General features: G+C 55.8%; 1 protein-coding gene across 1 annotated transcript in view; it reads right to left on the bottom strand.

The window, feature by feature from the left end:
- RGS5 (regulator of G protein signaling 5) overlaps positions 1-27360 on the bottom strand; it is a 40531-nt gene extending 13171 nt beyond the window's left edge. Inside the window, exons 1-2 of the mRNA XM_079107442.1 lie at positions 27214-27360; positions 3388-3498 (exon numbers count right to left, since the gene is read on the bottom strand). Coding sequence (XP_078963568.1) covers positions 3388-3498; positions 27214-27257 — 155 coding nt within the window. The 5' untranslated portion in view covers positions 27258-27360. The remainder of the gene's footprint in view (positions 1-3387; positions 3499-27213) is intronic.
- Positions 27361-27596: the final 236 nt, after the last annotated feature.

The following is a 27596-nucleotide window of genomic DNA, read 5'->3' as shown; positions in this document are numbered from 1 at the left end:
GGAGAATGGCGGCCGGTCGCCGAGTCCTCTCTGGTGCTTCATCTCAGTGCCCATCCCTTCCTGCCAGCTCCCCCCTCCTGGCAGTGCCTAGGGTCCCGCAGGCCTCATCTGGGAGGGGTCCCACTCCCTGCTCCAGACCAGACAGGCGGGCATTATGGGCCGGGGGTGTTCTTAGCTCTGGCATCACACCTGACTCTGCAGACGGCACAGGGAGGTCCTGCTTCTAGTCTGAGGAACAGTGTGTGGCCTTTTAATGATTCAGGCCAGCAGCTGAGGTTGGCACAGTCGTGGGTCCTCGTCCTGTGGGCCGAGATGCAGCCTCCGCTGTCCATGCGTGCTGAGTGCTGCGCTGACCTCCTGACTCCAGTTCCCCACGACAGAGCATGCGCAGACTAGGGTGGATGGAGCTCCCACAGACTGAGTGGATGAGCCGCCCTCTCTGCCCTTTTCCCCCAGCTAGCACAGAGGGACCGGGGAATGGCGTGGACGTGAGTGCCTGTGCGTCCTGCTTCACTTTTTTGCTGACCTAAAAGGTCAACGACTCCCTTTGGCTCTTCTGCAGAGCTCCGTACTGAGACTTTCCCTACGAATGTGCTCCTTCCCTACAGTGAGCTCGATATTTTGCACTTAAGAGTCACACACTATGTCAGAGTACACACAGAAGCAGCGGGACATTAAACTACTGGACAAAAGAAATCGACTCAGAGCAACAGAAAGGCCTGGTTTGCGCCCTGAACCTCTGACTCGAGTATGCTCATGAAATGAAGTCACTTCCCTGGGTCCTTTCCTCTGGGGGTGGGAGACGTGGGGGGCAACAGTCTGAGCACCCTCAGGTGCACCTAACGTCAGCACACTGCCAAAGCCAGTCTCTCCCCAGTGGCCTGGTCGGAGCTGGACAGTGTCCATGCCAGCAGCACACCACAGCCCAGATCAGTCCTGGAAAGGACCCACAGGGCCCACTCAGGGCCAGGTTGGTCCACAGGCAGGTAAGGCAGTCAGGTAGACACACCCCAGCCAGTACTGACGGCAGCCTGGGAGGCAGCAGAGCCAGCCCTCATTATGTCCAGCTTCTCAGGAAACAAGACAGATGCAGGATGACCAGTCAGCATTCTGGGCTAACAGTCAGAGCAGACCAGGGGGACGCGCACCCTCCATGTGTGGGTGTGTCGGGGGGAGGCTGGTTCAAATGGATGGCCTCAGCGGAGGGGTGGGCTGCAGGTCCGACAAGGCCAAGTGCCTGTGGCTCAGGGGCCATCTCAACTGGTAGCCCCTCCTGTCCACTCTCCAACCTGCCCTGCCTGATCTCACTGACACCATGGTGCACCCACTGCCTGGGAGATCAGGACCTTCGGGAGAACCTTCCCCTTCTCCCTGCCCTGGGCTAGTAACCTAACCCCTGCAGCACCAGCAGCTAATGCATGAGCATCTCGTGAGGGTAAGAGATGTCTGCCAGTCGGGTCCACACACAGGATGGAAAAGGGCCAGCATTCCCCACTGGTGTCCCATCCATGGTACCCAGGGCAATGGTGGCCTTGGGTAAGGACTCAGCAAGTCTTCACGGGCTTGGGGCTGGTCATGAGCCAAAGGCACTGCAGGGTGCCCTGCAATTGAGGAGTCCAGGCACAAGTACGTGAATATCGGCCATCGTCCCCAGAGACAGGCTTGCTCCTGGAAGCCACAACCAGCGACATACGAGGAGCCATGGTCACACCTGCTGGCAGTTCTGCCATGCATGGGCTGTGACCTTGGGGTATCATGGGTGTGCTCAGCACCCTACTCAGTGTGGGTCACTCTGCGTTGTCTGTCTGGGTCCAGCTTGGTTGGCCATCTGCAGGGTGCCTGAGTGTGGGTCTCTCTGTGTTGTCTGTCTGGGTCCAACTTGGTTGGCCATCTGCAGGGTGCCTGAGTGTGGGTCACTCTGTGTTGTCTGTCTGGGTCCAGCTTGGTTGGCCATCTGCAGGGTGCCTGAGTGTGGGTCTCTCTGTGTTGTCTGTCTGGGTCCAACTTGGTTGGCCATCTGCAGGGTGCCTGAGTGTGGGTCACTCTGTGTTGTCTGTCTGGGTCCAGCTTGGTTGGCCGTCTGCTGGGTGACTGGGTGTGGGTCTCTCTGTGTTGCCTGCATCCAGCTTGGTTGGCCATCTGCAGGGTACCTGAGTATGGGTCACTGTGTTGTCTGGGTCCAGCTTGGTTGGCCATCTGCAGGGTGCCTGAGTGTGGGTCACTCTGTGTTGTCTGTCTGGGTCCAGCTTGGTTGGCCATCTGCAGGGTGCCTGAGTGTGGGTCACTCTGTGTTGTCTGTCTGGGTCCAGCTTGGTTGGCCATCTGCAGGGTGCCTGGCTCAACTTGACATCCTTGCAGGTCCCTGCTCTTGTTGGGACAGTGACCAGGGGCTGGGGTGGCACCCACTAGGTCCTGCTCTGCTCGCCACCCCCCATAGTCAGCTGCTCGGGGCCAGCCCAAGTCTGGGAACCCTGTCCTGCCTTTGCCCCATGGGCAGCAGTGCCCAGCAGGCCAGTGGGTGGTGGGTTCTAAACAGCAGTACTTCTGGAGGTCTGCATGTGGACCAAGGATGGTGCCCTGTCTTTGCTCCTCAGCAGGCCCACTTTGCAGGCTGTGGGTGAGTCCGCCTGGCCACAGCAGTGATGGTCCAAGGTCCTCAGAGCCCAGAAGGGGCATTCATGTGCAGAGTCAGCCCAGAGCCCCACAGCTGCAAACAGAAAGAGCAACAGCAACAGCAGAAGGAAAATCGGGCCGGGATAGCTGTGAGAACTGACATCTCAGCTCCCCGGACTGCATCTTCCCACGGTGCCTAGGTTCCCCTGAACACAGTGAAACCCAGGAGTGCAGGTGTAAAACTGGGGGAAGCTCTTGTGCATGAAATAGAAATGGCCAGCCCAGCACCCACTCCTCTGTGGACCTGGGAGGTCTCCAAGTTGGGGAAGAAAACAAGTCTTGGATCATCTGCCTGTCCCTTAGAACCTTCCTGAAGGAAACACTCCTCGCACTGAGAACACAGCCGTCCCGGCCCTCGGCAGCGAGCTGAGGGGTCACTGAGGGCTCCTGGCCCATGATCTGGGAGGGTTCCTGGCCCCAGCCAGCGCCAGATCAGGTGTTTCTACCACACTCTGGACCACACTCTGGTGGCTAACTGAGCAGATACCTTCTCCTTTTTACAGTGTCTGACTTTCCCAAGGTAAGGCTCCCCTCCTTCTGAGTGTGTGTGTGTGTGTGTGTGTGTGTGTGTGTGTGTGTGTGTTCTGCCAGTGTCTGACACCGTGCTCCAGAAATGGACTCATAAGGAAAACTCATCTACAAACCTACTCTCGGGGGGCTGATCTGCAGTGATCAGGGCAGGCCTGTGGAGCAGGGGCCCCGGGGCTCACTCACTTCTGGGTCTTGGCTAGCTTCTGCACCTTCTCATCGTAGGGAATGACAAGGTCGACGGCAGAGTCGGGCTTCTGCAGGAGGGTACCCAACTTGAGCTTGATCTCCTTGGCCCTGGAAGGGAGAGAAGGGAGCAGGACTGCCACACCAGCACCCGCGTCTCAACAGCAGAGTCCCTCCTGCTCTGAGAACGAGAAGAGACAACCGCGTCACTGCCTTCCTTCCTGTCGCGCAGGAAGGACACCAGCGCAGACTGATCGTCACACCTCCAGGCGGCTGCAGTGACCCCGGTTAGTTAGCACTGTCCCGTTTTAATCTCAATTGCTTTACATGCTTTGTCTTCATTGCACATAAGCTAGTGTAGTGTCGTTTCCGTCCTGCCGATGAGGAAACTGAATGACAGGGAGCTTAAGTATGTCCAGACGACCAGCCAGGCTGGTGCAGCCTGAGCGGTCTCTGGGATGCACAGGTAATGGCTCTGTGTGGTCCACCCGTCCTCCTGGGCTCTGTGCCCAGCCACCAGTTAGGTATGTGACATTTAAAAAGTGTCCCTACTGCCCGACCCCAGCTCCCTCTTCTGCAGGATGACGCACGTGCCCAGATGAGTGTGTGCCGTTCCGGCTGCAGGGCCGGGGTGTTCTGCTGGGTGACCTTCCCCTCCACAGGGCTTGCTCCCCTGCCCCGGACTGCCCTGGACGCTGGAGGCACCCCTTCACAGAGCGGACTTGTTGCCAGGGACCTGCTACACTGTCCGCCGCCCTGTGTGGCCAGCATTTTCGGGCGTGAGTGGTCTGGACTCTGCTCCTCTGAGAAGAGGAGTGGCTTCTCACTCCCAGTCCTAATGCCATCTTCAGGCCTTGCTTCCCCTCACTGCTACTCCAAGCCTGGAGAGCACCAAGCAGAGCTTTGACAGTAATCCAGGGGACGAGCCAGGCAGACACCCAGACCTCCTGGCCTGGTCGTGTGGCACAGCTTTTACAGGCTGCCGTCCTGCATGATGGTTGTGGCTTATGTGTCCATTTACAAGCTGGACACGAGAACTGGAAAGTGGAATCCTTCCTAATGCCTTCCATCCCCTGTGCGGAGCACAAAGTTGACATCAAAAGTATTCAAGAATTCAAGGATGCTTGCTGATATGAACTGAAAATACCTAGCTTTTTTCCTCACAGAGCTGATAACATATGTCTTCTGGTCACAGCTAATCACAGCCAGACATGACAGTGTGGCCACGGGATCAACCTGTGATTAGGACAGGTTCCTTCTCCATCGACCACAGAGACGAGATGCAGGATGCCCAAGAGGAGCACGACAAATGTTAGAGAAGTGGAGGACACCACAGGAAATGCCAGTTCCAATACCCCATTTTCCCTCAGCATAAGGGACACAATACCCATGGCCAGGGGGTGTCCCGCAGTGTCCTTCCCTTCTGCTCTTTCTCAAGAACTTCTCAACCACTGACCCAACGAGGTTGCTCTCGCCCTGCCCAGCACAACAGGCAGTAGAAAAAGTATGCTCTGTGCAGGGAGCAGGATAACCCAGGTGAGAGTCCTCTTGGCTCAGGAGGGTGAAGGAGCTAGCAGCTCTGTTCAGGGAGCAGTATAACCCAGGTGAGAGTCCTCTAGGCTCAGGAGGGTGTAGGAGTTAGCAGCTCTGTGCAGGGAGCAGGATAACCCAGGTGAGAGTCCTCTAGGCTCAGGAGGGTGTAGGAGTTAGCAGCTCTGTGCAGGGAGCAGTATAACCCAGGTGAGAGTCCTCTAGGCTCAGGAGGGTGTAGGAGTTAGCAGCTCTGTGCAGGGAGCAGGATAACCCAGGTGAGAGTCCTCTGGTCTCAGGAGGGTGTAGGAGTTAGCAGCTCTGTGCAGGGAGCAGTATAACCCAGGTGAGAGTCCTCTAGGCTCAGGAGGGTGTAGGAGTTAGCAGCTCTGTGCAGGGAGCAGTATAACCCAGGTGAGAGTCCTCTAGGCTCAGGAGGGTGTAGGAGTTAGCAGCTCTGTGCAGGGAGCAGTATAACCCAGGTGAGAGTCCTCTAGGCTCAGGAGGGTGTAGGAGTTATCAGCTCTGTGCAGGGAGCAGGATAACCCAGGTGAGAGTCCTTGGTCTCAGGAGGGTGTAGGAGTTATCAGCTCTGTGCAGGGACAGGATAACCCAGGTGAGAGTCCTCTGGGCTCAGGAGGGTGTAGGAGTTATCAGCTCTGTGCAGGGAGCAGGATAACCCAGGTGAGAGTCCTCTGGGCTCAGGAGGGTGTAGGAGTTAGCAGCTCTGTGCAGGGAGCAGGAAAACCCAGGTGAGAGTCCTCTGGTCTCAGGAGGGTGTAAGCAGCTAGAAACCATGACATGCTCACTGTCTAGAGCAGAGCACAGCCCTCACCACATATCAGTCGCACTCTAGAAGGTATGAGGGAGGGCCTCTGCACCACTCTTACCTGTAGAAAATCTGATACGAATGCAATTACGATGCAGCACTACGGAAAATCCTCTTCAAACAGGCTCTGTCTTATGAACACATTGAATTTCCAGTTTTCTGTTGTATGTCCGTTTGTTTTTCCCGTGAACACTCTGTATATATGTTATACAGAAATGCTCCAGACACTCAACAGAAACCTTTTAACAGCAGCATGAATCATCCCCAGTAGTCACTGATCTATATCACTTCTTAGTTGTTTTTTAATGGAATTATGTGGAAATCAACTGCTGTTTATAAAATCATTGTAGAAAATCACATTCTAATCCATTCCATGTTCCATATTCCATCATGTGTAGAAAGTCACGTTCCATATTAGCTACAAAAAAAGCATGACTTTATGGCATTTGCTGGTAAATGGATGGCTGGAGAGTATCAAGCTAAGTGAAATAATCCAGTCCCCCAAAACCAAAGGCTGGGTGTTCTCTCTGATGTGTGGCTGCTAACCCACAATAAGGAGGATGGAAGAATAGAAGCTCATTGGATTAGAGAAATGGGCATTTCCTTCTCAAGGGAAGGGAGGGTGATAGAAATAGGACAGACAGTGGAAGGAATGGGCCTCACTTTCCTCCACACAGTATGAACACAGGACCGGTGAAACTCCACATCACCTACCACCCCTGAACGGATCCTAATTAGAATCAGTCGCTCTTCCTCTTCCAGTCTCAATCACTCTGGGAGCAGCGGCTTACAGTGCAGACATGGCCAGGTCCAAGAACCACACCACGCACAACAATCTCGAAAATGGCACAGAAATGGAATCAAGAAACCCCGATCACAGAGATACGACTCTCTTAAGGGAGTAGACCCCACGTTCCTGAGAAATATGCGTTTTGCAAAGAAGCACAACAAGAAGGGCCCGAAAAAGATGTAGGCAAACAACGCCAAGGCCCTGAGTGCACGTGCTGAGGCCGTCAAGGCCCTGGTGAAGCCTGCGGAGGTCAAGACCAAGATGCCAAAGAGCACCAGTCGCAAGCTCGATCGCCTTGCCTCGCTTGCCCATCCCAAGCATGGGAAGCGTGCTCGTGCCCACACAGCCAGGGAGGCAGGCTCTGCCGGCCAAAGGCCCAAGTCGAAGCCAAGACCCAGGCTACAACTGCAGCTCCAGTATCAGCATCAGCTCCAGCTCCTCCCGCCCAAGGGTGCCCAGGTCCCTGCGAAGCTCCATAATAAAGTCCTCTGTGAATGTGAGGACAGGACTGGTGTGACCCCTGAGCCCCTATCTGTGGGGACTGGTGTCCTCCTGTGCTGTTCGTATAAATAAATCCAGAGGCAGGAAAAAAAAATAAGTCATACTCCACGTATGTGTGATATGTCAAAACACACTCTACTGTCATGCAGGCCTAAAAAGAATGAACTTTAAAGATGACCTTTAAAAAGAGAACGAAAGCCACTCTCTGCTTTTCCTCATGCTGGCCCTGCAGGTGGGAAGGGAAGCCCTGCCAGCCTGGGGACACCCCGCTCCCGGGCTGCCAGGACAGCACCTCGGAGCAGGGCCTGTGTAGGGCAGCAGTCTGCTTAACTGGAAGCTTGCTGGGCAGTGGTACCTGGCTGCGTCCGTGTGCAGGACACGGGCAGCCTGCGGTTCCCACCACTGCAGACACGAGCTCGCCTCTGTCTCAGGAGGAACAGTGTCTGGCTTGCTTTCCTCCTGGCGATTCTGGAACACCTCCCCACCCTGGTCCTTTTCCTCTCCCCTTCCCCGCACACACAGAACTCCGGGAAGGAAGCTAATCAAATGGAAAACAAGACAAAGCCCAAGCTTGCTGCATTATCTCCCCTTTAAAGATAAACTGGAGCATAGCTAACATTAATTTAGAGTCAGAAGCAGCCCTGTCTGGGGGAGGACTTCTGGTCTGTTTACAGGCTCTCTCTGACACGCCAGGCTTTTCTTCTGGCTAGGTTTCACCAAGGCGTGTTAACAGGAAGCGAGTTTTATACCTTCGCAGGTCCAGCCCCTTGTCCCTCTGTTTAATAAGGAAAAACTTGTTTTGAAGTGAAATCAATTGGAAATGCCCAGGTGAGAGCTTAATTAAAGGCTCAGAGGAATCATTCTTTCTGGAGATGACTCACTAGTGGTTTCGTCCGGAAGGTTTGAATAAGTCTAGGGTCCTGCTGTTTTAAACCTGCTCCCCATGTAGGTACCCTAGCTGCAAAATCGAAATCCAAAGGCATGGGCTACCTTGTCCTTCCTGCTAATTTGTGCATGAAGTGGAAATTGTTATGCTTGAGATGCTCATGGGTGGACAGCCTTCAGGAGCACTTGCCAAAAACAAGCCCTGGTTGATGCTCTAGAAACGCAATCATGTTTGAGCAAGACGCATTGAGAACCAGCCACAGAGAGCCCTGTGCAGGCATTTCCAGGGCTAAAAGGAGCTTCAGACCCTGGGAATAGTGCAAGGGCAACTTTGCCCTCCCTGTAAACTGAAGCACGTGCTTTGCTTGTCCTGAAAGACAGCGGGCAGGCTATGATGGTGGAAGGACACAGGGCCTGCCCGGGAGCACAGGAGGAGGGCACTGCCCATCCAGCCTCACTGCCTGGAGCCTCTGGGGTTCCCTGCACAGCACCGTGTCCCTGCGTGTGTGTGTGTGTGTGTGTGTGTGTGTGTGTGTCTGTGCCTGCGGAGAGTCCCATTTGCTCACAGTGACAGCCTCACTCAGCCCAGGGCCCTGCACTCCACAGGCACTCAGTAAAGACTGGCTACTTGAGTCAGGGAACCCACAAGCGAGCAAATGAACTGATTCCCCAGGCTAAAGTAAAGCAGCGTTTGCTGAACTACTCAGCGAGACACAGAGTGAGTCCCCGAGGACGAGGGTGTCTCTGGTTTGGTCAACTGGGGAGTGGAAATGCCCTAAGTGGCCAAAACCACTGAATCTAATGTCTGTCCTTCAGAGAGGCTGAAAATAGGTATGTGGAGGTCTGGGCATGCAGTTCAGCAGTAGCGTGCTTGCCGGCAGGTGCACGGTCCTAAGTATGATTCCCAGCACCTCAGGAAAGGAAAGAAGAATTTAAAAATCAAAAAATAGACAAGTCGACCTGCGTAGTCATTCGGTTCTTCACACCACAGGACCTGTTCTGATGAGGATAGGCAGAGAGAGTAAGTGCAGTCTGGAAATCTGCAGTTAACTGTGAGACCATCACTTTCCAGGACTTAAGGAAGCAGAGCGGCCCTGAGACAGAGACCAGTCCTGTGGCTTCACACGCCAGTGGCTGCGGGCGTGGGAGTCAGCACTTAGCCTTCCGGCTCCAGCTCCCACGATGCCCTCAGGCGCCCCCGGTGAGTCCTCCTCCCACCTCCGTACAGCTGTCAGTTCACAGCCACGTGCAAGCCCCTTGCGCACAACTCAGGAAAAGGCTGGGAATTCCAGCAGGGCCTGCTCAGACTGGCTTTAGGTCAGCACTGTGGGGGCAGCACCTGCAGTCCCAGCTAGGGGGATGAGCCCTTGAGTCCACAAGTTCCAGACTGGCCTGGGCAGCGAGGCTGACCTCATCTCAAAAACACACCAGCCTGGCCTCGCACAGCTTCTCCTTTGGCACATTCATTTTGTCAAGATGAAAACTATGTTTGCTGAATGCCAGGCCCTTGTCATACAGTGTTACTTGTTTGAAATTCCCCATGAAATAGTCAGTCCTCCGCAGAAGTTTAGGTTTTAATTGGGCAAGACAGGAAAAACAGGAATGAGAACAATGAAAAATTATGGCTTATTATAAATGAGGCTGTAGCTATTTGTAACTGTAACTGGCTATAAAAGTGACTGGCTGTAACTGTGGCTGACTGTAATCACAACCGGTTGTCATGGCAGCTGGCTATAACCATAGCTGGCAGTAGCTGTGGCTGGCTGTAATCACAGCTGGTTGTCATGGCAGCTGGCTGTAACCATAGCTGGCAGTAGCTCTGGCTGTCTGTAATCACAGCTGGTTGTCATGGTAGCTGGCTGTAACCATAGCTGGCAGTAGCTGTGGCTGGCTGCAATCACAACCAGTTGTCATGTCAGTTGACTGTAACCATAGCTGGCAGTAGCTGTGGCTGGCTCTCTTGCACAGTGTGACACCTGTGCAGTAGCTGACCTCCCTGCTTGCCCCAATAGAAATGCACTTCTCAGTGGTCATCAGCAGGTGTTTGAAGGTCATGCTCCAGAGGCGAAGGCTGTCTCGGCCGCCTGGTCCGGATCAAGGCCATGTGCTCTGCCAGCCAGCAGAACACTGCTGGAAATGAGCTTCCTGGGCATGAGGCAATGGGCTCTCCAATCATGGCACTGACTCTGGCGGATCTGGACTGGGGTCACTGCTCTGGGAACAGCTGCCCCAGCCACAGGACAGCAGAAAGGTGCCCTTAGCCCTCAACCTTTGAGACGACCTGGTAGCTTGATCTCTGCGAGGCTTGGTCCAGTCCAGGCTCCGAGGCTGCTCCTTGCCCATTGCAGAGCGAGAGGGTCCTGAGTGTCACTGTGACTCAGCTTTGATACTCCACGTGGCCAGAGCAAAAAGGACAGTGGCTCAGGGCAGGGCACACGTGGGCCCTGCTTTCACGCACTGAGCGTGATGTTGTGGAAGAACGACTGTCTCCTACTGACCGCTGACAGTCACAGGCATCTGCCAAAAGCCACCTAGAGGTGGCTGTGAACAGGCTGACGTGGGCTCGTCTTCGAAGCTGCCTGCTATGGGGGCTGCGATATCTCTGGGCCTCGACTTACCAGCCCCAGAAGGAGGGTGACATTCGGACCTACTCAAGGAAGTTTCTGGGAGGAGTACAAGAGATATGGCTTGGTTGCAAAGTCCACTGGCACTGGCACATGAACAGCATGCACGCTGTGGCCGGTGTAGTGCCCTGTGGTCATCGTCCTCTTTGTTGCCACCTCCTCTTGGGTAATGGGCATGCCACCTAGTGCTGCCTTGAGGCTGTTTCCTGTCCTGGGAGAGTCACATTCGATTCCTTAGGCTCTGTCCTCACTGGTTGGGTGGATGAACTCTCCTCGAGTATGACTCTCTTGGTGACAGAACAAAGACACAAATGTGAGAAGAACGAGGAAAAGCCAGGTGCAGTTCTCGGTGATTCCCCTGCATGGGGAAGGTAAGGGGACAGCTGGGCTTCAGACACCAGGAGACGGTGACTGTGAAAGAGGGACTGCGAAGAAACGAGGCCTGACCCCTGCTGGGCAGAGGGCAGAGACCACTCCCTGGTCACCTGGGGGAAGCACATCCTGTCTCCCAGGTCCTGAGATGCCCAGGTGAGATCCCAGACGTCCGTCTGATCACACAATCCCTGAGCCCACACACAAGGACTCCACCAGGGTCCAGTGGCCACCCCTCCACCAGGGTCCAGTGACCACCCCTCCACCAGGGTCCAGTGACCATACCTCCACCAGGGTCCAGTGACCACCCCTCCACCAGGGTACAGTGGCCACCCCTCCACCAGGGTCCAGTGACCATCCCTCCACCAGGGTCCAGTGGCCACCCCTCCACCAGGGTCCAGTGACCATCCCTCCACCAGGGTCCAGTGACCACCCCTCCACCAGGGTCCAGTGGCCACCCCTCCACCAGGGTCCAGTGGCCACCCCTCCACCAGGGTCCAGTGACCATCCCTCCACCAGGGTCCAGTGACCACCCCTCCACCAGGGTCCAGTGGCCACCCCTCCACCAGGGTCCAGTGACCACCCCTCCACCAGGGTCCAGTGACCACCCCTCCACCAGGGTCCAGTGGCCACCCCTCCACCAGGGTCCAGTGACCACCCCTCCACCAGGGTCCAGTGGCCACCCCTCCACCAGGGTCCAGTGGCCACCCCTCCACCAGGGTCCAGTGACCACCCCTCCACCAGGGTCCAGTGGCCACCCCTCCACCAGGGTCCAGTGACCATCCCTCCACCAGGGTCCAGTGACCACCCCTCCACCAGGGTCCAGTGGCCACCCCTCCACCAGGGTCCAGTGACCACCCCTCCACCAGGGTCCAATGACCACCCCTCCACCAGGGTCCAGTGGCCATCCCTCCTTCTGCAACAGACAGAACACAGGCAACCTGAACCAACTCCACTGACAGTAGCTGTGCCCAGGTCAGCTCCCGAGGAGCCAGCTCAAGGGTCCCCCTGCGTGTCTTTCCTCTTGCCGGAGGACACCAGGCACCTGTGCTCCCATCTCTGAGAAGACGATGTGGGTGGATCCCATTTCCACTGACTCCCAACCAGGAATCCCTGAGGAGAAATGCAAGCTTATTCCCAAAGATGATGGAGAAGACTGCTTCTTAAAGAGGAAAGAAGCAGGGAAATCAAGAGGCGAGAGAGGGACGCTCCGAGGGAAGGCCACAGTTGTGGAGTAGGTTGTGACTTGTCCCCCTGAGCCACACACCTTGGCAGCACCATGAAGAGGGACAGGGAAGAGGAGCCCTGAGCACCCGGGTCCCAGGTCCCAGCAGGAACCAGCCTGCATGACAGACCTGGAGTGGAGCTTCACATAAGAACCCACAGCATGCGTCCTTCTGGGGTGAGGGAGGAACTAGCCTCCTGAAAGTGCAGAAAGGCCCCGCAGACAGGGCTTGCTCAGGGTGGACAGGGCACTCACTAGCCCCCCATCACCTGGACAGGAAGTGTGGCAGAGATCCCACCAAGTGAGGTCAGCAGGAGAAGACCAGCCACCAGCCGCTTCAGAGCGCTGTCGCGACCCCGGACGGCGCGGTCGATGTGGCTGGGCGTTTCCCAGGTTTCTGGCCCATTACTATGGTCAATAGTAACCTATTGGGGGCGTCCAATTGCTTCCCTAGCAGGGCATGTCCTTCAGCTGCAGCCAACATCCTGTCTTGGGTGATGTAACAGGAAGCATTTGCACGACTCTGACCTGCGGTTGCAAAGGCTATTCCTGGAGAGAGCCACGTGGAGCCTGAGCGCTTTTCGTCCAGAAAACCCAGACAGCACTGAAACCAAGCTATGTCTCCCTGAGACAAAGGGCAGCCCAGCTCCCCAGACCTCCTTTTGGCAGGGTGGCCCTGGGCCAGTCTCTGTACGCCTCCTTGCCTGTCCCTCATCTGTGGAATGGGGTGACCACAGTGTCTTTGAGGCTGTCAAGAGACAAGTCCCCGCCTGAGGAGTAAGCACGCTGGTGCGGGGCACTGCAGGAACGGCAGCCTTGGTGTCACACAGGACTGTCCCCTTCATTCCCAATAACCTGCACGCGTGTCGCTCTTTTCTCCTAGAAATGCTCCGAGTGTGCCTTCCTCTCCCTCCTGGAGGCACTGCCCTCCTCGGGGCTGCTGCTGAGGCCTCGGCCTCACTGTTTCCATCTTCTCCTTCCTTGCCTCCTACACGCTGTGGACCAGCCTCTGGAGACCTCCCCTGCTCACCTGCCATGGTCCAGCGCCAGCCACAGGGGCTCCTCCCACAGGGTGCAGGCAATTCTCCTGGAGAAGAGACTCTGGGCCCGCCCGAGCCCCTGATGCGAGGTGAGGCTGGAGAGTTCCACCTCAGGCCAGGAACATGGAGAACCGCCTGCCTCCCCCTGGCTTCCAAATCTTCCTCCCCAACCATTCTTCCCCCCAGTGTCTCCTGCCGTCCCGGGGCCTCCTCAGGATCCGCAGCCGAATGCCTCCCTCCACCCAGACACCAGCTTTAAACTCCTCTGCTGCTCTGGGTCAGCCTGTCTCGCTCTCCCCAAACCTCTGCAGCCACAGCCTCGTCTGCTTTCTCTCCCCCCTACCACGAAATCACAAGATGGAGCCATTTCTAAACCATGTTAGAGAGTGTTTACTTTGCTTCACTCCCATTTTAAAAGTAGAAAACCCAAGCTCATGGAAATTGGAAGATGTCTTCGACTTCTCATAGCTAGTAAGCAGATGTCCCTGGTCCCGAGAGTCCCATCCTTGGCATTCCCAGTGAACAGCTCCTGGAGGGCAGGGCACACGCCTTGGTCTCTACAACACGCCTCGACAGTAGCTCGGTGCTTGACGCAGCTTCAGCTGCTGGGGCAGAGAGGAGAAGCCCCCAGTCCTTACCAGCAGGGCGGCTGGAGCAGGTTCTCTCACGTCAAGTCCATTTTCCAGTGCAAAATGGTGATAGAAGAGTCCCTACCTCACAGACATGTCACGAGGCCAAGAAAGACATGGCATTCAAGTGTTTAGAGTAGGACACAGGAAATATCCAACACACGCTGTTACTATCACCGTCACTGCCATGTCACAGCGCTGTGTGGAAGGAGTGGTAAATGGGCAGCTGCGAGCAGATGCATGGAACAGATGAGATAGGCTTACACAGGATGGACGGATAGGTGGGGTGGGGTGGGATGGGATAGGATGGGGTGGGATGGGGTGGGATGGGGTGGGATAGGAGAGTTGGGATGGGGTGGGATAGGGTAGATGGGATTGGGTGGGATGGGGTAGGGTGGATGGGATGGGGTGGAGGAATGGATGGGACAGAATAGAGTGAGGTGGGATGGGGTCATCAAAGATCTGCTTGACATTCAGGACGAGCTCCTCCGGAATGTCTTCCCCTCCTAACTGTGCAGCTAGTTCTGAAAGCATGGAAAGACAAGCTGCTGGCCCTTCACTGGGTCCTTGACGTGGAGGGGCACGGGCAGTGAGCAGCGCAGGCACATTGCAGCATCACCCCTCTGTGCTATTATTTTATCTTAAACTAGTATTGTTTTTCCCAAGCTAAGGGTTTCCGTGGAAACAGTGACATTCCCATGCTTTTGTGGCCTGTCTCTGACATCCTCCTCTGGGGTGAGAGGGGCCAGGAGAGGACACATGGGCTGGACAGAAACAGCTCAATTCCCTCTGACCTCCATCCTCACCTCATCCAGTGTCATTGGCAGGATTTCTGGGTTGTGGCGATTTGGTAATGAGCAGTGGGAAAAGGCCCCCGTCGAGGCGGCAGACGCCACAGCTATTTCGAGTTCCAAAGGTGGAGGGTCAGAGGAGATTCCCGTGAGAGCGTCTGAACGCTGTCCTCCCACAGCCCTGGAGCTGCTCCACATTGTTCTGAGTGGCCAGGAGGGACTTGAGGACTCAGGCTTCGTGCACTGGGCCTACTTTTACCTCATTTCATGCATCACAAAGCGTAAAAGTGAGGCAGGGCACTGGAGGGGAAGGGAGGGAGGGAGGGAGGAGCAAAGTGAAGCTGCGGCCACCCCTCCACGAGGCTGCCCTTCCCAGAGCCTCAAGTGCCGTCCCACATGCAGATGCAGATTCACGGCCGCCAATGTCTGGGTCGGCGCCTATCTTTGCCACGTGGCTAAAAGGGCATGCTCAGCAAACTGCTGAAGACACAGGAGGATAAGAGCACTGTTCTGTAGTGTAGAATTAGGTCCCAAACCGTCCCCCAGAAAATGTTGTAACAGCAACTTGTTATTCCCAAGACTCCTATTCTCAAGGATTCTGCTTAACTTCTGTTCTGATCTACTGGAAAGACTTTCTTTAGCACAGCAGCCACTATTTGCCATGCCGTCCTGGAAACCGCGGGAATGTTTCCCAAACCATAGGAAACCCTTCCCATAAAGCTTCCACTCCCTGGGTCCACGGCAGTCCACGGCTTGCTGCTGAGACGTGTTCAGGGTTAGCACCCTGGGGTCGAACCCAGGGTGCGCACTGAGTTCATTGGAACAGCTGTGAGGTCAACAATACCTGCCCTGCACACCTTAATGAGAATTAAATCAGAGAATATCAAATACTAAAGTTGAATCTGAGAGAAATAGGGTAAGAAGAGCTGTAAGGAAGATAAAAAAGATTCTGCAAGAGTTGCACATGGAGGACGAGCTCTCCCTGGGGAGACTGAGGAAGACCTCCTGGTGCCAGGCTTCTGGGGTGTCTGAGTTGGTTGAGAGCCTGCATGCCAGGAAGGAAGAGGAGTGTGGACCCCAGAGCCTTCCCCAGCTCCGCGGGGATCCCTCCCGATATTTGGTACAGAGTTGACATTTTTCTAAAATACTTCCTGAAAATTTCAGAGAGGCTTCAAGGTCTACGCATATGTTCAAGGATCGCTGTCCTGGAAGTCCCTGCCCAGCGTTCTGACACCATTCCTCCTGCCCTCCAGTCAGCAGGCAGTCTCCGTGGCTCTCACACATTGGGATGAGAATGGGAGCTGCCCCACATGTGGTCACTGCACAGGAGATACTGAGTCTCGGACTGGGCAGAGGGCAGGGGCCAGGCAGAGTCCACCTGTGCCACCAGCAGAAGCCCAGGTCTCACCAGTGCCCGGCGTTGCGCCAGCCCTGGCCGAGCACCCACCTCAGGCCGCGCTCCCTGGAGTGCCCGGGAGAGGCGATTTCATGTATCACAAACGCAAGTCACAGACACAGAACAAGACCTGAGACTCGGGGAAGTGCTGCAGAGACAGTGGCAGGAGCGAGGGAAGGCGAGGCTTTGCGAGGAAGACCATAAGGCTGGACCCTGAGGAGACGCGCCCAGCACGGAGAAGGCGCCCCTTCCCACGGCCCTCCAGAGACATCCGGGCCCTGGCACCTGGACAGGAAGGTCTTTGCAGAGGTGTCAAGTGGGGGATTTGCAGTGGGGGTCACACTGGGCTTTCTAGTGGACGCCTGGGGTCACGATGGCCAAGGCGGGAGGGCCAGAGTCTCAAGGTGACTTGATGAGAAGCAGAGGTACCAGAAGACGCTGCTGGCTGTGAGGATGAAGGATGTCGCTGTGGGCCGGGCATGCAGATGGCCTCCAGTGTGAGGAGCGGCGAGGGACTCCTTCCTCCCTCAGCCTCCAAGGAGGGTGTGGGGCATACCTGCGTGTGGCACTGTCTGAAGGCCCAGCCTGTGGCAAGGCCAAGGCAGAGGGGCAAGCTGGCCCCAAGGCACACTCAGCCTTTGCTCTTCCAAGTGGACACCATGTGGACAACCAACCCAGGCACTGCTGTGGCCTCCCCAGTGGCCTCTGCTGTTGCAGACCTCTGTGCCCTTTGAACCTGGCTGGATGGTCTGCTTCCAGCCGTGGCCACCCAGTCTCCCCAACTCAGCTGTGTCCACACCGTTGCTCCTCTCTCCCAGGTCAAAGAGCTCAACCTGGACAGCGTCCCCTGGCCTCCATTACGTACGTGTCCATGTTGCCACTTTTACACTTGTGTCCATGCTGGTGTGTGTTGTCTGAATTACTCCCTAGAGCCTTGCATATGGAAGATGAGGCTGGTGATTTTGGTGCTGGGGATCAAACCCAGGGCCCAGCATGTGCTGGCAAGCACTACACCTTGAGTTCCCCAAACCTTTTTATTTTACTTGAGACAGGGCCTCACCAAGTTGCCCAGGCTGGCCTGGGACTTGCCATCCTCCTGCCTCCGCCTCCTGAGTTGTTGGGATCACAGGCATGGCCACCACTGGTGGCTCACAGCTTTTAAAAAAATCAAATAACTAGTGAAGTGTAAGCATCAATCTACCTACTATAAAATCATCCAGGAAGGTCAGGGCGAGGGAAACTAGGTCAACGTCAGTTAACAATCCCTGAAAGAGGTTAGGGTTCAGAGGACACGCTCAGGACTTTCTTCCAGAACAGCCTTCCTCCCGGCAGCTGTTCTCCAACCCCGCCCGGTGGTCATCTGTGACCCTGCCCCTCTGGGTCCTTATGTTGGTCCCTTTCCCTTGGGTCTCCTGCACCTGCTTTGCAGCTTGGCAGGGAGGTGGAGATGGTCGTCTGTTCTGGGCCCAGCCTGAACAGGGCAGGCAGAGAGGAAGAGCACTGCTCTCCAGCCAATGGGTGGTCGGCACCTCGTCTGCTGCTCCCAGCCGTCCTGAGAGGGAGGCACCTGTTGTCCCCATGCCCTCAAGGACACAGACCCAGAGGAGTCAGGCTACTTGCCCAGGTTCACACAGTGAAAGACAGTCGCAGGATTCGGGCCAATCTTGTTCCAGTATCTGGGCTCTTTGACGACTGCATACGCTGCTGAGGTTCTCAGTCTAACTGGCGACTAAATGCATCCAGTGCGTAAAAATGCAGAAGGAGGACCGTAACGGTGCAGTATGGTCATCAAGACTCAAGCACAGTGCTAACAGAAGCGTAAGTATTTTGAAATCAAGACACAATAGCATGGATTCATAGCCAGATTCACAGATAAAACTCATCAGGAAAAGTGCAGTGGAGGTGACTCGTGAGCCCAGAGGCCTTTCCTCAGCTCCAGTCCTAACGGCCACGTGGCTTGGAATGAAACGACAGCAGCACAGAACTGCTTGCCATCTATGGAGGGGGACAGGCTGTCTGTGGTCCTGAGCTGGTCATGGCCTGGGAGGTAGACACGCCCTGTGTGAGGTTCAGGTTCATCCACGCAGCCCAGCCCCTGTGGTGCCCTGTGTGACTGAGGTGTGCCCTGCCTTCTCCCTGGACTGCACAGGCTCCATGTGAGCTGCCCCTCCTTCCCTGCCCTCAGCGGCCATGTGGCTGGACGTGCTCCTTGATGCTCGTCCTGGACACTCTTCCCACAGACATCCAGCCATGGCAATCACATTTCAGCACCCTGTGAGCATCTGGCCCTGACTGGACCAGAAGTAGTGAAAGCAGAGCTGTGTCCAGTGGATTGGACCATGACACGTTCTTTAGCTAAAGGGTTTCTGAGCCCTTGGGTTAGAATGTTGAGAAAACCCAACTTACGTTCCCCGCAGGGCCCCAGAACAGGAAGTGCATGGTCGTGTAGCCCCTGGTAGAGTCACCGGGGGCTGCCAGAGACCCCCGCCTGCAGGGTGTCCGCTGACCATGTCAGTAAATGCGTGAGAGACAGCTGACCTTCCACCCCAGGAGTAGTTAAAAGGAAAGGCGTGCTGCACTCAGATCAGCCCAGAGGTGTCTGCCAGGGATTCCTACCAACCCGGAAGCCATTTACCAGATGACAAAACTACTTCTGGTCACCAAGAGAGCCAGTATGGGGCAGCAAAGCCAAGTGGCAGCCCAGGGTTCCGGGGAAGGGGCTGCTGTGGGTCCTGCAGGGAGTGGTCAGCCTCCTGAGGAGTCTCCTACAGTGGGCTGGGCTAGCAGGCCCCCACAGAGGGCCTGGCCCAGGGGCAGGGTGGCTGTGGCCGAGTCACCTGACCTGCTGGACTGGTGAGGGCCACTGCAACTATCCCTTGTCCCATAGGAATGCCAAGGGGACTGTCCCAGAAGCGGCAGTGGATGAGCACAGCATGTGAGTGTGTGGGCTGGTTGAGTGGCACTCAGTGTCCACCCACGGGGCAGGCCTGCTTCCCAGGCATGGCAAGGGCACCCCCATCTCACTGCTGCAGAGGGGAGCGAGGGCCAGAAGCCTCGCTGAATTTACTAGTTCCTCCTGAGCGTCTTCCAGGTGCCGATAAAACAGCAGCCTGATTGACACAGGATGGAAGATGTCGGTGGTGAGGACCAGACTCTTCTCACGAGGTGGGAATGTTTAAAAGGTCATAAGGAAACAAGGTGAGCCAGGGAAACACTGGGCAGAACACAGCAGCCGTGGATGGCTGGTCCTGGTGAGACACTGAGAGGGCTGGGGACAAGGAGCCTGGGCTCCTCCCACACCAGAAGGCCTATGCAGGCCCCTCTGTTTACCCAGGTTGGAGAAACTTCAAAAGCCAGGAGACAATAACTATAATCAGGAACCTGACCTGCAAAGCTGCCCGAAGCAACATTTGGCCACTCTATCAAGACAAGATCAGAGAGGCCTGGGTTCCGGGCTTGGCCCCTGCTAGGGACCCAGACTTCTGTATGAGTGGGTAAAATGAGCAGGGAGCGCAGGAGTTTCAGGGTTCCTCGTGGTGCCAGAGCCCCCCTGGAGGCAGGATACAGCATGTGACCGCGGCCATTTCCACACCTGACTATAATGCCGAAGACCGAAATCTGATTCCAAGTCACGCTGCCGGCACTGTGCGGAGGTCCGTAACACTGCTGATGCCAAGCAGGGTCCAGGGGCAGCCAGAGGGTTGCCCGCCTGGCATCTCCCAGGAGCACCCACTGGGGCTCTGGCAGACCCCAAGGACCTCCATCAGTGCTGCCAGGACTGTGGACCGGAGGATTCCCTTGGAGAGGCAAGTCCTAGCTTGCCATCCGACATTGTCGGAACTGCCTCTCTAACCGTGGGTGCCAAGGAGTCTTGAGCTGGGACACCTCGTCTTGCTCATGTGCAAGCCCTCCTGAGGGGTGGCTGTGCAGAGCAGTTCCTCAGGAGCTGGGGGCAACTTACACAGGACTGTGCTTCCAGGGTGCAAGGAGGAAACGGACCCATGGAGCCTTGCTCCCCAGAACCATTCTGGAACTGTGTGAGAGCTGCAGATTCCGCCGTCACTGGGACAGTGCCCATGAACACACCAGACTGACCGACACAGAGTCTGCCACAGCGTGGACCTGGGCTGAGTCTGGACATCCTCCTCCTGCACCTTCAAAGGCACAGACGCCAGTAAGGACAGCACAGCTGGGAGCGAGCTGCGGCCGGAGGCTTGGCAGCCACAGGTGCCTTGACAGGAATGGGCGCTGACTCTCCAGGTTAGGCACTAGTGCTCAGAGTTCCACCAGCAATGGGAAGGCACCGCACAGGTGTGCAAAGCTGGCTGTCACTTCTGCAGAGCAGGAGTGCAAAGCTGGCCATCACTTCTGCAGAGCAGGAGTGCGAAGCTGGCCGTCACTTCTGCAGAGCAGGAGTGCGGTTTGCAACCTGTGACCCTCAAAGGACAGAGAGGCGTCTTCAGAGTCATCACTGGGTAGAGATGTGGAATGGGAATCAAAGCATGAGCTGTCTGAAGGGGCGGAGTGGAGACAGAGGCAGGCAGGCCGAGTCCCAGCCTTCATGGGCTCAGCAAGAGGGAGCTGAAGCCCAGGACAGGCCGGCTCTGCTGGTGATCCAGGCGTAAGGGCTGGGGAGCGCCAGGCTGTTCTTCTTTTCCACGTCACCTCGACCCTCTTCCCATCACGAGATGTGAAGTCACAGGGCTGTGGCTGCAGGCCTGGAGGAGGGAGGTCCTCAGGCCCGGGCCCTGTGCCTTCTCTGGGGAAACCAGTGCCCTCAACCGTGCAGTGGGACAGTAGCCCCTCCATTGACACCAGTGAAAAGCCACTGACCACAGCAGGAGCCAGGTGACGTGGGAAGCGCCTGGGGACTGGCAAGAGGCCCACGGCTGAGGCCACAGAGTGGGCAGAGCTGTCACCACCCCGGGACAGAAAACTGGGCATAGGTGAAGGGAAGAGGCGGAGGCAAAGGGAAGAGGAAGCAAGCACACAGGAAAGAGACTGCCATCAGCTGGAGCAGGGAAGGCACAGGCTCGGCAGGGGCCAGGGCCACTGGAGCCCTCTGCGGACCCAGGCTTTCCTGACCCTACAGGATGGGACAGAGCCCAGACCTAAGCATACCTGCATGAAGAGGTGACCACTCAACCAGAGACAGGACTGCAGGAGGCAGAAGGTACCCCAACAATGCGCCAGCACCTGTTGGCACTGACAACCTGCTGCAGGGTTCAGCCAGTCAGAGACCGGGTGGGAGTGCAGCACAACGAGCAGGGCACATGCATCCTGTTCCACGCTCCGGACAGAGGGGCTGGCCCTTACCCCTCCTGCACCTGGAGGACTCGCACACCTGGGTTGGCCCTGGTTCCTGTACACAGCTGCTAACTCCTTACACACCACAGGGAGCAAGGCCCCTGTTCACCACCTCACCACGGGCAGGAGACCCCCTCTCACCACCTCACCATGGGCAGGAGGCCCCCTCTCACCACCTCACCGTGGGCAGGAGGCCCCCTCTCACCACCTCACCGTGGGCAGGAGACCGCCTCTCACCACCTCACCGTGGGAAGGAGGCCCCCTCTCACCACCTCACCGTGGGCAGGAGCCCCCCTCTCACCACCTCACCGTGGGCAGGAGATCGCCTCTCACCACCTCACCGTGGGAAGGAGGCCCCCTCTCACCACCTCACCGTGGGCAGGAGCCCCCCTCTCACCACCTCACCGTGGGCAGGAGCCCCTCTCTCACCGCCTCACCATTGGCTGGAGACCCCCTCTCACCACCTCACCATGGGAAGGAGACCCCCTCTCACCACCTCACCATGGGAAGGAGACCCCCTCTCACCACCTCACTGTGGGCAGGAGGCCCCCTCTCACCGCCTCACCATCGGCTGGAGCCCCTCTCTCACCGCCTCACCATTGGCTGGAGACCCCCTCTCACCACCTCACCATGGGAAGGAGACCCCCTCTCACCACCTCACTGTGGGCAGGAGGCCCCCTCTCACCGCCTCACCATCGGCTGGAGCCCCTCTCTCACCGCCTCACCATTGGCTGGAGACCCCCTCTCACCACCTCACCATGGGAAGGAGACCCCCTCTCACCACCTCACCATGGGAAGGAGACCCCCTCTTGTTAAGCCACCTGCAATTCCCCTCAGTGCTTGACAAGGATTCCTCTGAGTAATAAAGGTGTTTGCAAAGTCTCGTTGTGTTGGGAATTCGGTTGCAGACTTTCCTTCCTTGCTTGCTTAATATGTGTAGGTTTACTATTAATATTTTATGTGTTTTCCCTGCAAACAGAGGTCTTAACAGAACCAGGGTTAAAACATAAAAACCGGGCTTCTAATGGAACAGTGATTTCAGATTTAGTCATTTGTAATGAAACTTTGAGTAACCAAGAATGTTATGAGAAAAGACAAAAATAGATTCTAGCTGCCAATCCCCTGTTGACTACTCTCAGATGACCTGAAGTATGTAGATGAATAACTCCAACCCCATCAGGAATGATTGACAGGAACAGAAGAAATACAGAAAAGGTGTTCAGTTAAAACACCTTATGACAATGCTTATTTAATTAATGGAAAGCCATGACATCCTTACAGAGGGACACCTCTTAAGCCCCTGGATTTAGACCCTCCTTTATCTCCCACAGGATATTTAGATGTAAAATCAGGACATGTTATAATCTGGTTTGAAAGTATACATACAAGAGTGCTAGATATTCCATTTCTTAAAGATTAGGATTTACTAAATGCTGTAAATATTATTGGCCACCTATGTCCCGGAGAAAACGTTCCTCAATGTTAAGTTCACACAGTGGAAGATGATGTCATATTACTGTTAGCTTGAACTGTCTGGCACTTATTAACCACGGCAGTAGCCACACAACTGACATTCACTAACCCTGCTGAACTTGCTTTAACCTTTATGATTAGTTAAGCAATATTAATATGTCTTATTTTTAGTTATAGGTTATCACAAGTAAGCAATTACTAAAAATAATTAGAATACTTCATTGCCTGGTCTAGTAATGATCATACGAGATATTTTTGTTATTTTTCCTTGTGATCTTTTTCTGTTCTGGAAAAACATGTGTAACTGTCAACCTTATAATGTATAAAAATCTGGCTGGGAAAAATAAAATTTAGAACTTAGCATCCATTCCTTGAGTGTGTGTTGCTTTGTTCTCCACCTCGCCAACGCCCACTCCCTCACCTGTGACCACTACGACCCCTGCTAGGGCTGGACCCCGGCACCCTCTCACCACCTCACCATGGGCTGGAGACCCTCTCTTACCACCTCACCATGGGAAGGAGACCCCCACTCACCACCTCACCATGGGGCATTAGACCTCCACTCACCACCTCACCATGGGACATTAGACTCCCTTTCACCACCTCACCATGGGGCATTAGACTTCCTCTCACCACCTCACCATGGGCAGGAGGTCCCCTCTCACCACCTCACCATGGGGCATTAGACCTCCACTCACCACCTCACCATGGGGCATTAGACTCCCTCCACCACCTCACCATGGGGCATTAGACCTCCACTCACCACCTCACCATGGGACATTAGACTCCCTCTCACCACCTCACCATGGGCAGGAGGTCCCCTCTCACCACCTCACCATGGACTGGAGACCCCCTCCACCACCTCACCATGGACTGGAGACCCCCGCCACCACCTCACCATGGACTGGAGACCCCCGCCACCACCTCACCATGGGGCATTAGACCTCCTCTCACCACCTCACCATGGGGCATTAGACTCCCTCTCACCACCTCACCATGGGGCATTAGACCTCCTCTCACCACCTCACCATGGGGCATTAGACCTCCTCTCACCACCTCACCATGGGGCATTAGACCTCCTCTCACCACCTCACCATGGAGCATTAGACTTCCTCTCATCACCTCACCATGGGGCATTAGACTCCCTCTCACCACCTCACCATGGACTGGAGACCCCCTCCACCACCTCACCATGGGGCATTAGACTCCCTCTCACCACCTCACCATGGACTGGAGGTCCCTGCTCACCACATCATGGGCAGCATGTGTCCAGTGCCAACTCTCTTGCAGGGTTTTAGCCTCCAGAACCAAGGGTCTCAGCAATTCCCTATGACCCACCAGGTCTCCAGTCATCTGCTGCAGCACAGGTAATGGACAGAGCGAGGAAGCCTGCAGGAACCTGAGAACTCCCTGGTGTGCAAACCTGGTCTGGGGTAGCACAAACACCTGTTTTCCTGTCTGTGCCGTCCCTGTGCCTGATGTACCCTCCTGTTCTGGTGAACAAAATGCTGTGCTACACAAATAAATTGTAGCAGGGAGAGCCTATCGATTAAGAGATCTGAGACTTTCATCCTATCTCAGTGTGTAAGCCTCTGTGGGTTCAAACAATCCAGCCGTGGAAAGATTGTTGAGGGCATTTGGATATTCTTAATTTTCAAGCATGAATTGTAGTTTTTAATGTTGTATAAATCACCAGCAATGCTTTTTAAAAAAGAGAAACGTGTAAGGGAAACACGGTGCTATGTTACGAATTAGCCTTTATTATTTAGAAAAGATGAGGCATGGTGCAGAAGGATACAAGAAGGAACTTTTATCAAAGGCATTGGCACATGATTGACCAGCATTTCTCTGACAACCTACAGGAAAGAAGGAAGGGTACAAGGGAAGTATTGAATCCAGTCACCTTGTATACAGTGCTACGTGCATCTCCTGTAGCATCTCTCCCAATACCAAGTACTCTCATTTGCAAGTAAGCAGACGAAAATCAGAGAGTTTCAGAGCCCTCCCAATCACACCAGCTAGGAAGTTCAACCTCGAGCTACCACCCCAACACCTTGCTGTGTGAGGGCCCAGGTGAAAGAAGAGGTACTCTGTGAACGCACACCTTCCCTACGGCACGTTGGCTTTGTGATCCTGAATGTGGGCACGTAGTATAACTTTCTTAGGCAGGTGGAAATAGGCTTTTTGTGGTCCCCAGCCCTGGCTGAGTCGGCCTTTGAGATACAGCACAGATCCAGTGTTCTCTGGAAAGGGATCGAAACCTTAAAGGAGGAGAAGATAGGAACCCGTTCTCATCTGGCCTGCAGCTGGATTCTGGCTCCGTTCCCAATGACTGGCCCTAACAGGACTGGTTCAGTAGAGTCCGCTCTGCTTTCTGGCCAACAGGACAGACAACAGCCACAAACCCTGGGCCCAGAAACAGAAACTCGTTCTTCCCTCAACGGCGGCCACCCCATAATAGTATGCAGTTCCTACTGAGGAAGAAGAGCAAATTCGTCTGGCTTTCAGGCCACTCGTGCTGAGAGCTTCTGGGATCTGAAGTCAGTGTGAATCGATGTTAGAGATCCGACAGAGCCCAAGCGGCAGAAGCAGCGAGTCAGAACAGCCACACGGGAGGCCATGCTGAGCGGCCCGAGGGGCAGAGCTCCAGCTCACCTCCGGGTGTCCAGGGCTCTGCTGCACACCTGAGCACCGTTCTTGGGTTTGCACAGAGCAGGTAGGGCAGCAACGCGCTCCGGGCCCACAGTGGGTCCCTGGGCCACATGGACGCCTTGGCGGAGTCTGACAGCTGGGACTAATGATGACCGGTCCCTCTTGTGTGCAGGATACTAATAATCTGTCCTGCTGACTACAGGCAAGCCCCTCTGGGCCTCACTCAGACCACTAGAGAGCCTGTGGAAGCTAGCAATAGGCCGCGTTCTGTCCTGAGAAATCAGTTTGATGTTGTGTCTAGGATGGAAGTCATCCAAAAGAAGACCTAGCTTTTAAACAGACAGAAGTCCTAGGTGGCCACTAACAAAGTGACCTTCTCAGGTAAGCCCTGCCATGCCTTCAGGAACAGAATGCAGGTATCACTTTCCTTTGATAACACAGATCACACTAAATTAATCAAATCCAGTCCTAATAGGAGGAGAAACGTCCCTTCCTCTCGGTAGCACGCAGGATTGTTACATGAAATCTTCTAGCAAGATACTTGTTCTGCTCTGTCCACTGTAGAAACCTGGGACTTCCTCTGAGGCACTGTCCAGACCCAGGACAACAAGCTGCATTTATCCAGGGACGCTGGCTAAGTAACCCCTGTGTCCTGAGGGCTTCTTCTGATGCAGTCAGGGCACAAAAGTCCCCTCTACCTCCCAGCAGACCCCTCCTCATCCTGTCATTAGGGAAGGTGACCACTTACACATCCAGACCCTCTGAGCAGACACAGACCAGTCCCCTCTGCCTCCCAGCAGACCCCTCCTCTCCCTGTCATTAGGGAAGTTGACCACCTACACACCCAGACCCTCTGAGCAGACACAGACCAGTCCCCTCTGCCTCCCAGCAGACCCCTCCTCTCCCTGTCATTAGGGAAGGTGACCACCTACACATCCAGACCCTCTGAGCAGACACAGACCAGTCCCCTCCGCCTCCCAGCAGACCCCTCCTCTCCCTGTCATTAGGGAAGTTGACCACCTACACACCCAGACCCTCTGAGCAGACACAGACCAGTCCCCTCCGCCTCCCAGCAGACCCCTCCTCTCCCTGTCATTAGGGAAGGTGACCATCTACGCATCCAGACCCTCTGAGCAGACACAGACCAGTCCCCTCCACCTCCCAGCAGACCCCTCCTCTCCCTGTCATTAGGGAAGGTGACCATCTACACATCCAGACCCTCTGAGCAGACACAGACCAGTCCCCTCCACCTCCCAGCAGACCCCTCCTCTCCCTGTCATTAGGGAAGGTGACCATCTACGCACCCAGACCCTCTGAGCAGACACAGACCAGTCCCCTCCGCCTCCCAGCAGACCCCTCCTCTCCCCCATTAGGGAAGGTGACCACCTACACATTCAGACCCTCTGAGCACGTCCCCTCTGGAACTCAATGCCCATAACCAGCCTGTGGCAGATAGTCTCAGCATCTTCATTTTGCAGATGAGGAAACTGAGATAGAGAGGTTAAACACTGCCCAGAGACTCGGTAGGGAGCAGCGGGGAGGATGTGGCCCAGGCCTTTGCCCGTGGGGTCTGCCTTGAGCCTCACTCCCTCACTCTGCAGCAGCACCTATGGGACAGGCATCCCCTGGAGGGAATGTGTTTTGGGTCCTCAGGGAGGTGTGAGGACCCTTGAGAATGTCTGCTCTCCACAGAGGACCCGTCGACCCAGCTCAGCCCAGCAGCAGTGTCCCCAGGGCAAAGGCACCTGCAGCACCCAGGCCCTGGCCCCAGACCCCACTCACCTCTCCAGGCAGGAGTGGGGTAGCGCTGCAAGCCCTTTACACATCCTGGCAGGTGTCTGGCGCCTCCGCTCTGGACACAATTCTCAACAGCGAACAGGGAAAGATCTTCCGCAGGGTCTGGGGCTGCCTTTCCCGCTGAGAGATATATAGGGCTCTGGCCCAGCCCCTTGTGGCTCGGGACCAATCCAGGGCTGCTGAGGAAGCTGCAGCAGGACGGGGTGGGGGTGGGGGGGGTGACCCGGCTCCTGCACTGTGCTGCCGGCCGGGCTGCCAGCCTGGCCTGCTGGATCCCCAGAGGGCTGCCAGGCAGCTGAGCCCCAGCACACACAGGACCCTCAGGCTCAACTCTGACCTCAGGCAGGCTACGTGAGGCTGTGGGCTTC

This window comes from Sciurus vulgaris (genome assembly GCF_902686455.1).
Source record: "Sciurus vulgaris genome assembly, chromosome: 12".
NCBI classification, from domain to species: domain Eukaryota; kingdom Metazoa; phylum Chordata; class Mammalia; order Rodentia; family Sciuridae; genus Sciurus; species Sciurus vulgaris.
This window is presented reverse-complemented; position numbering and strand designations above follow the sequence as displayed.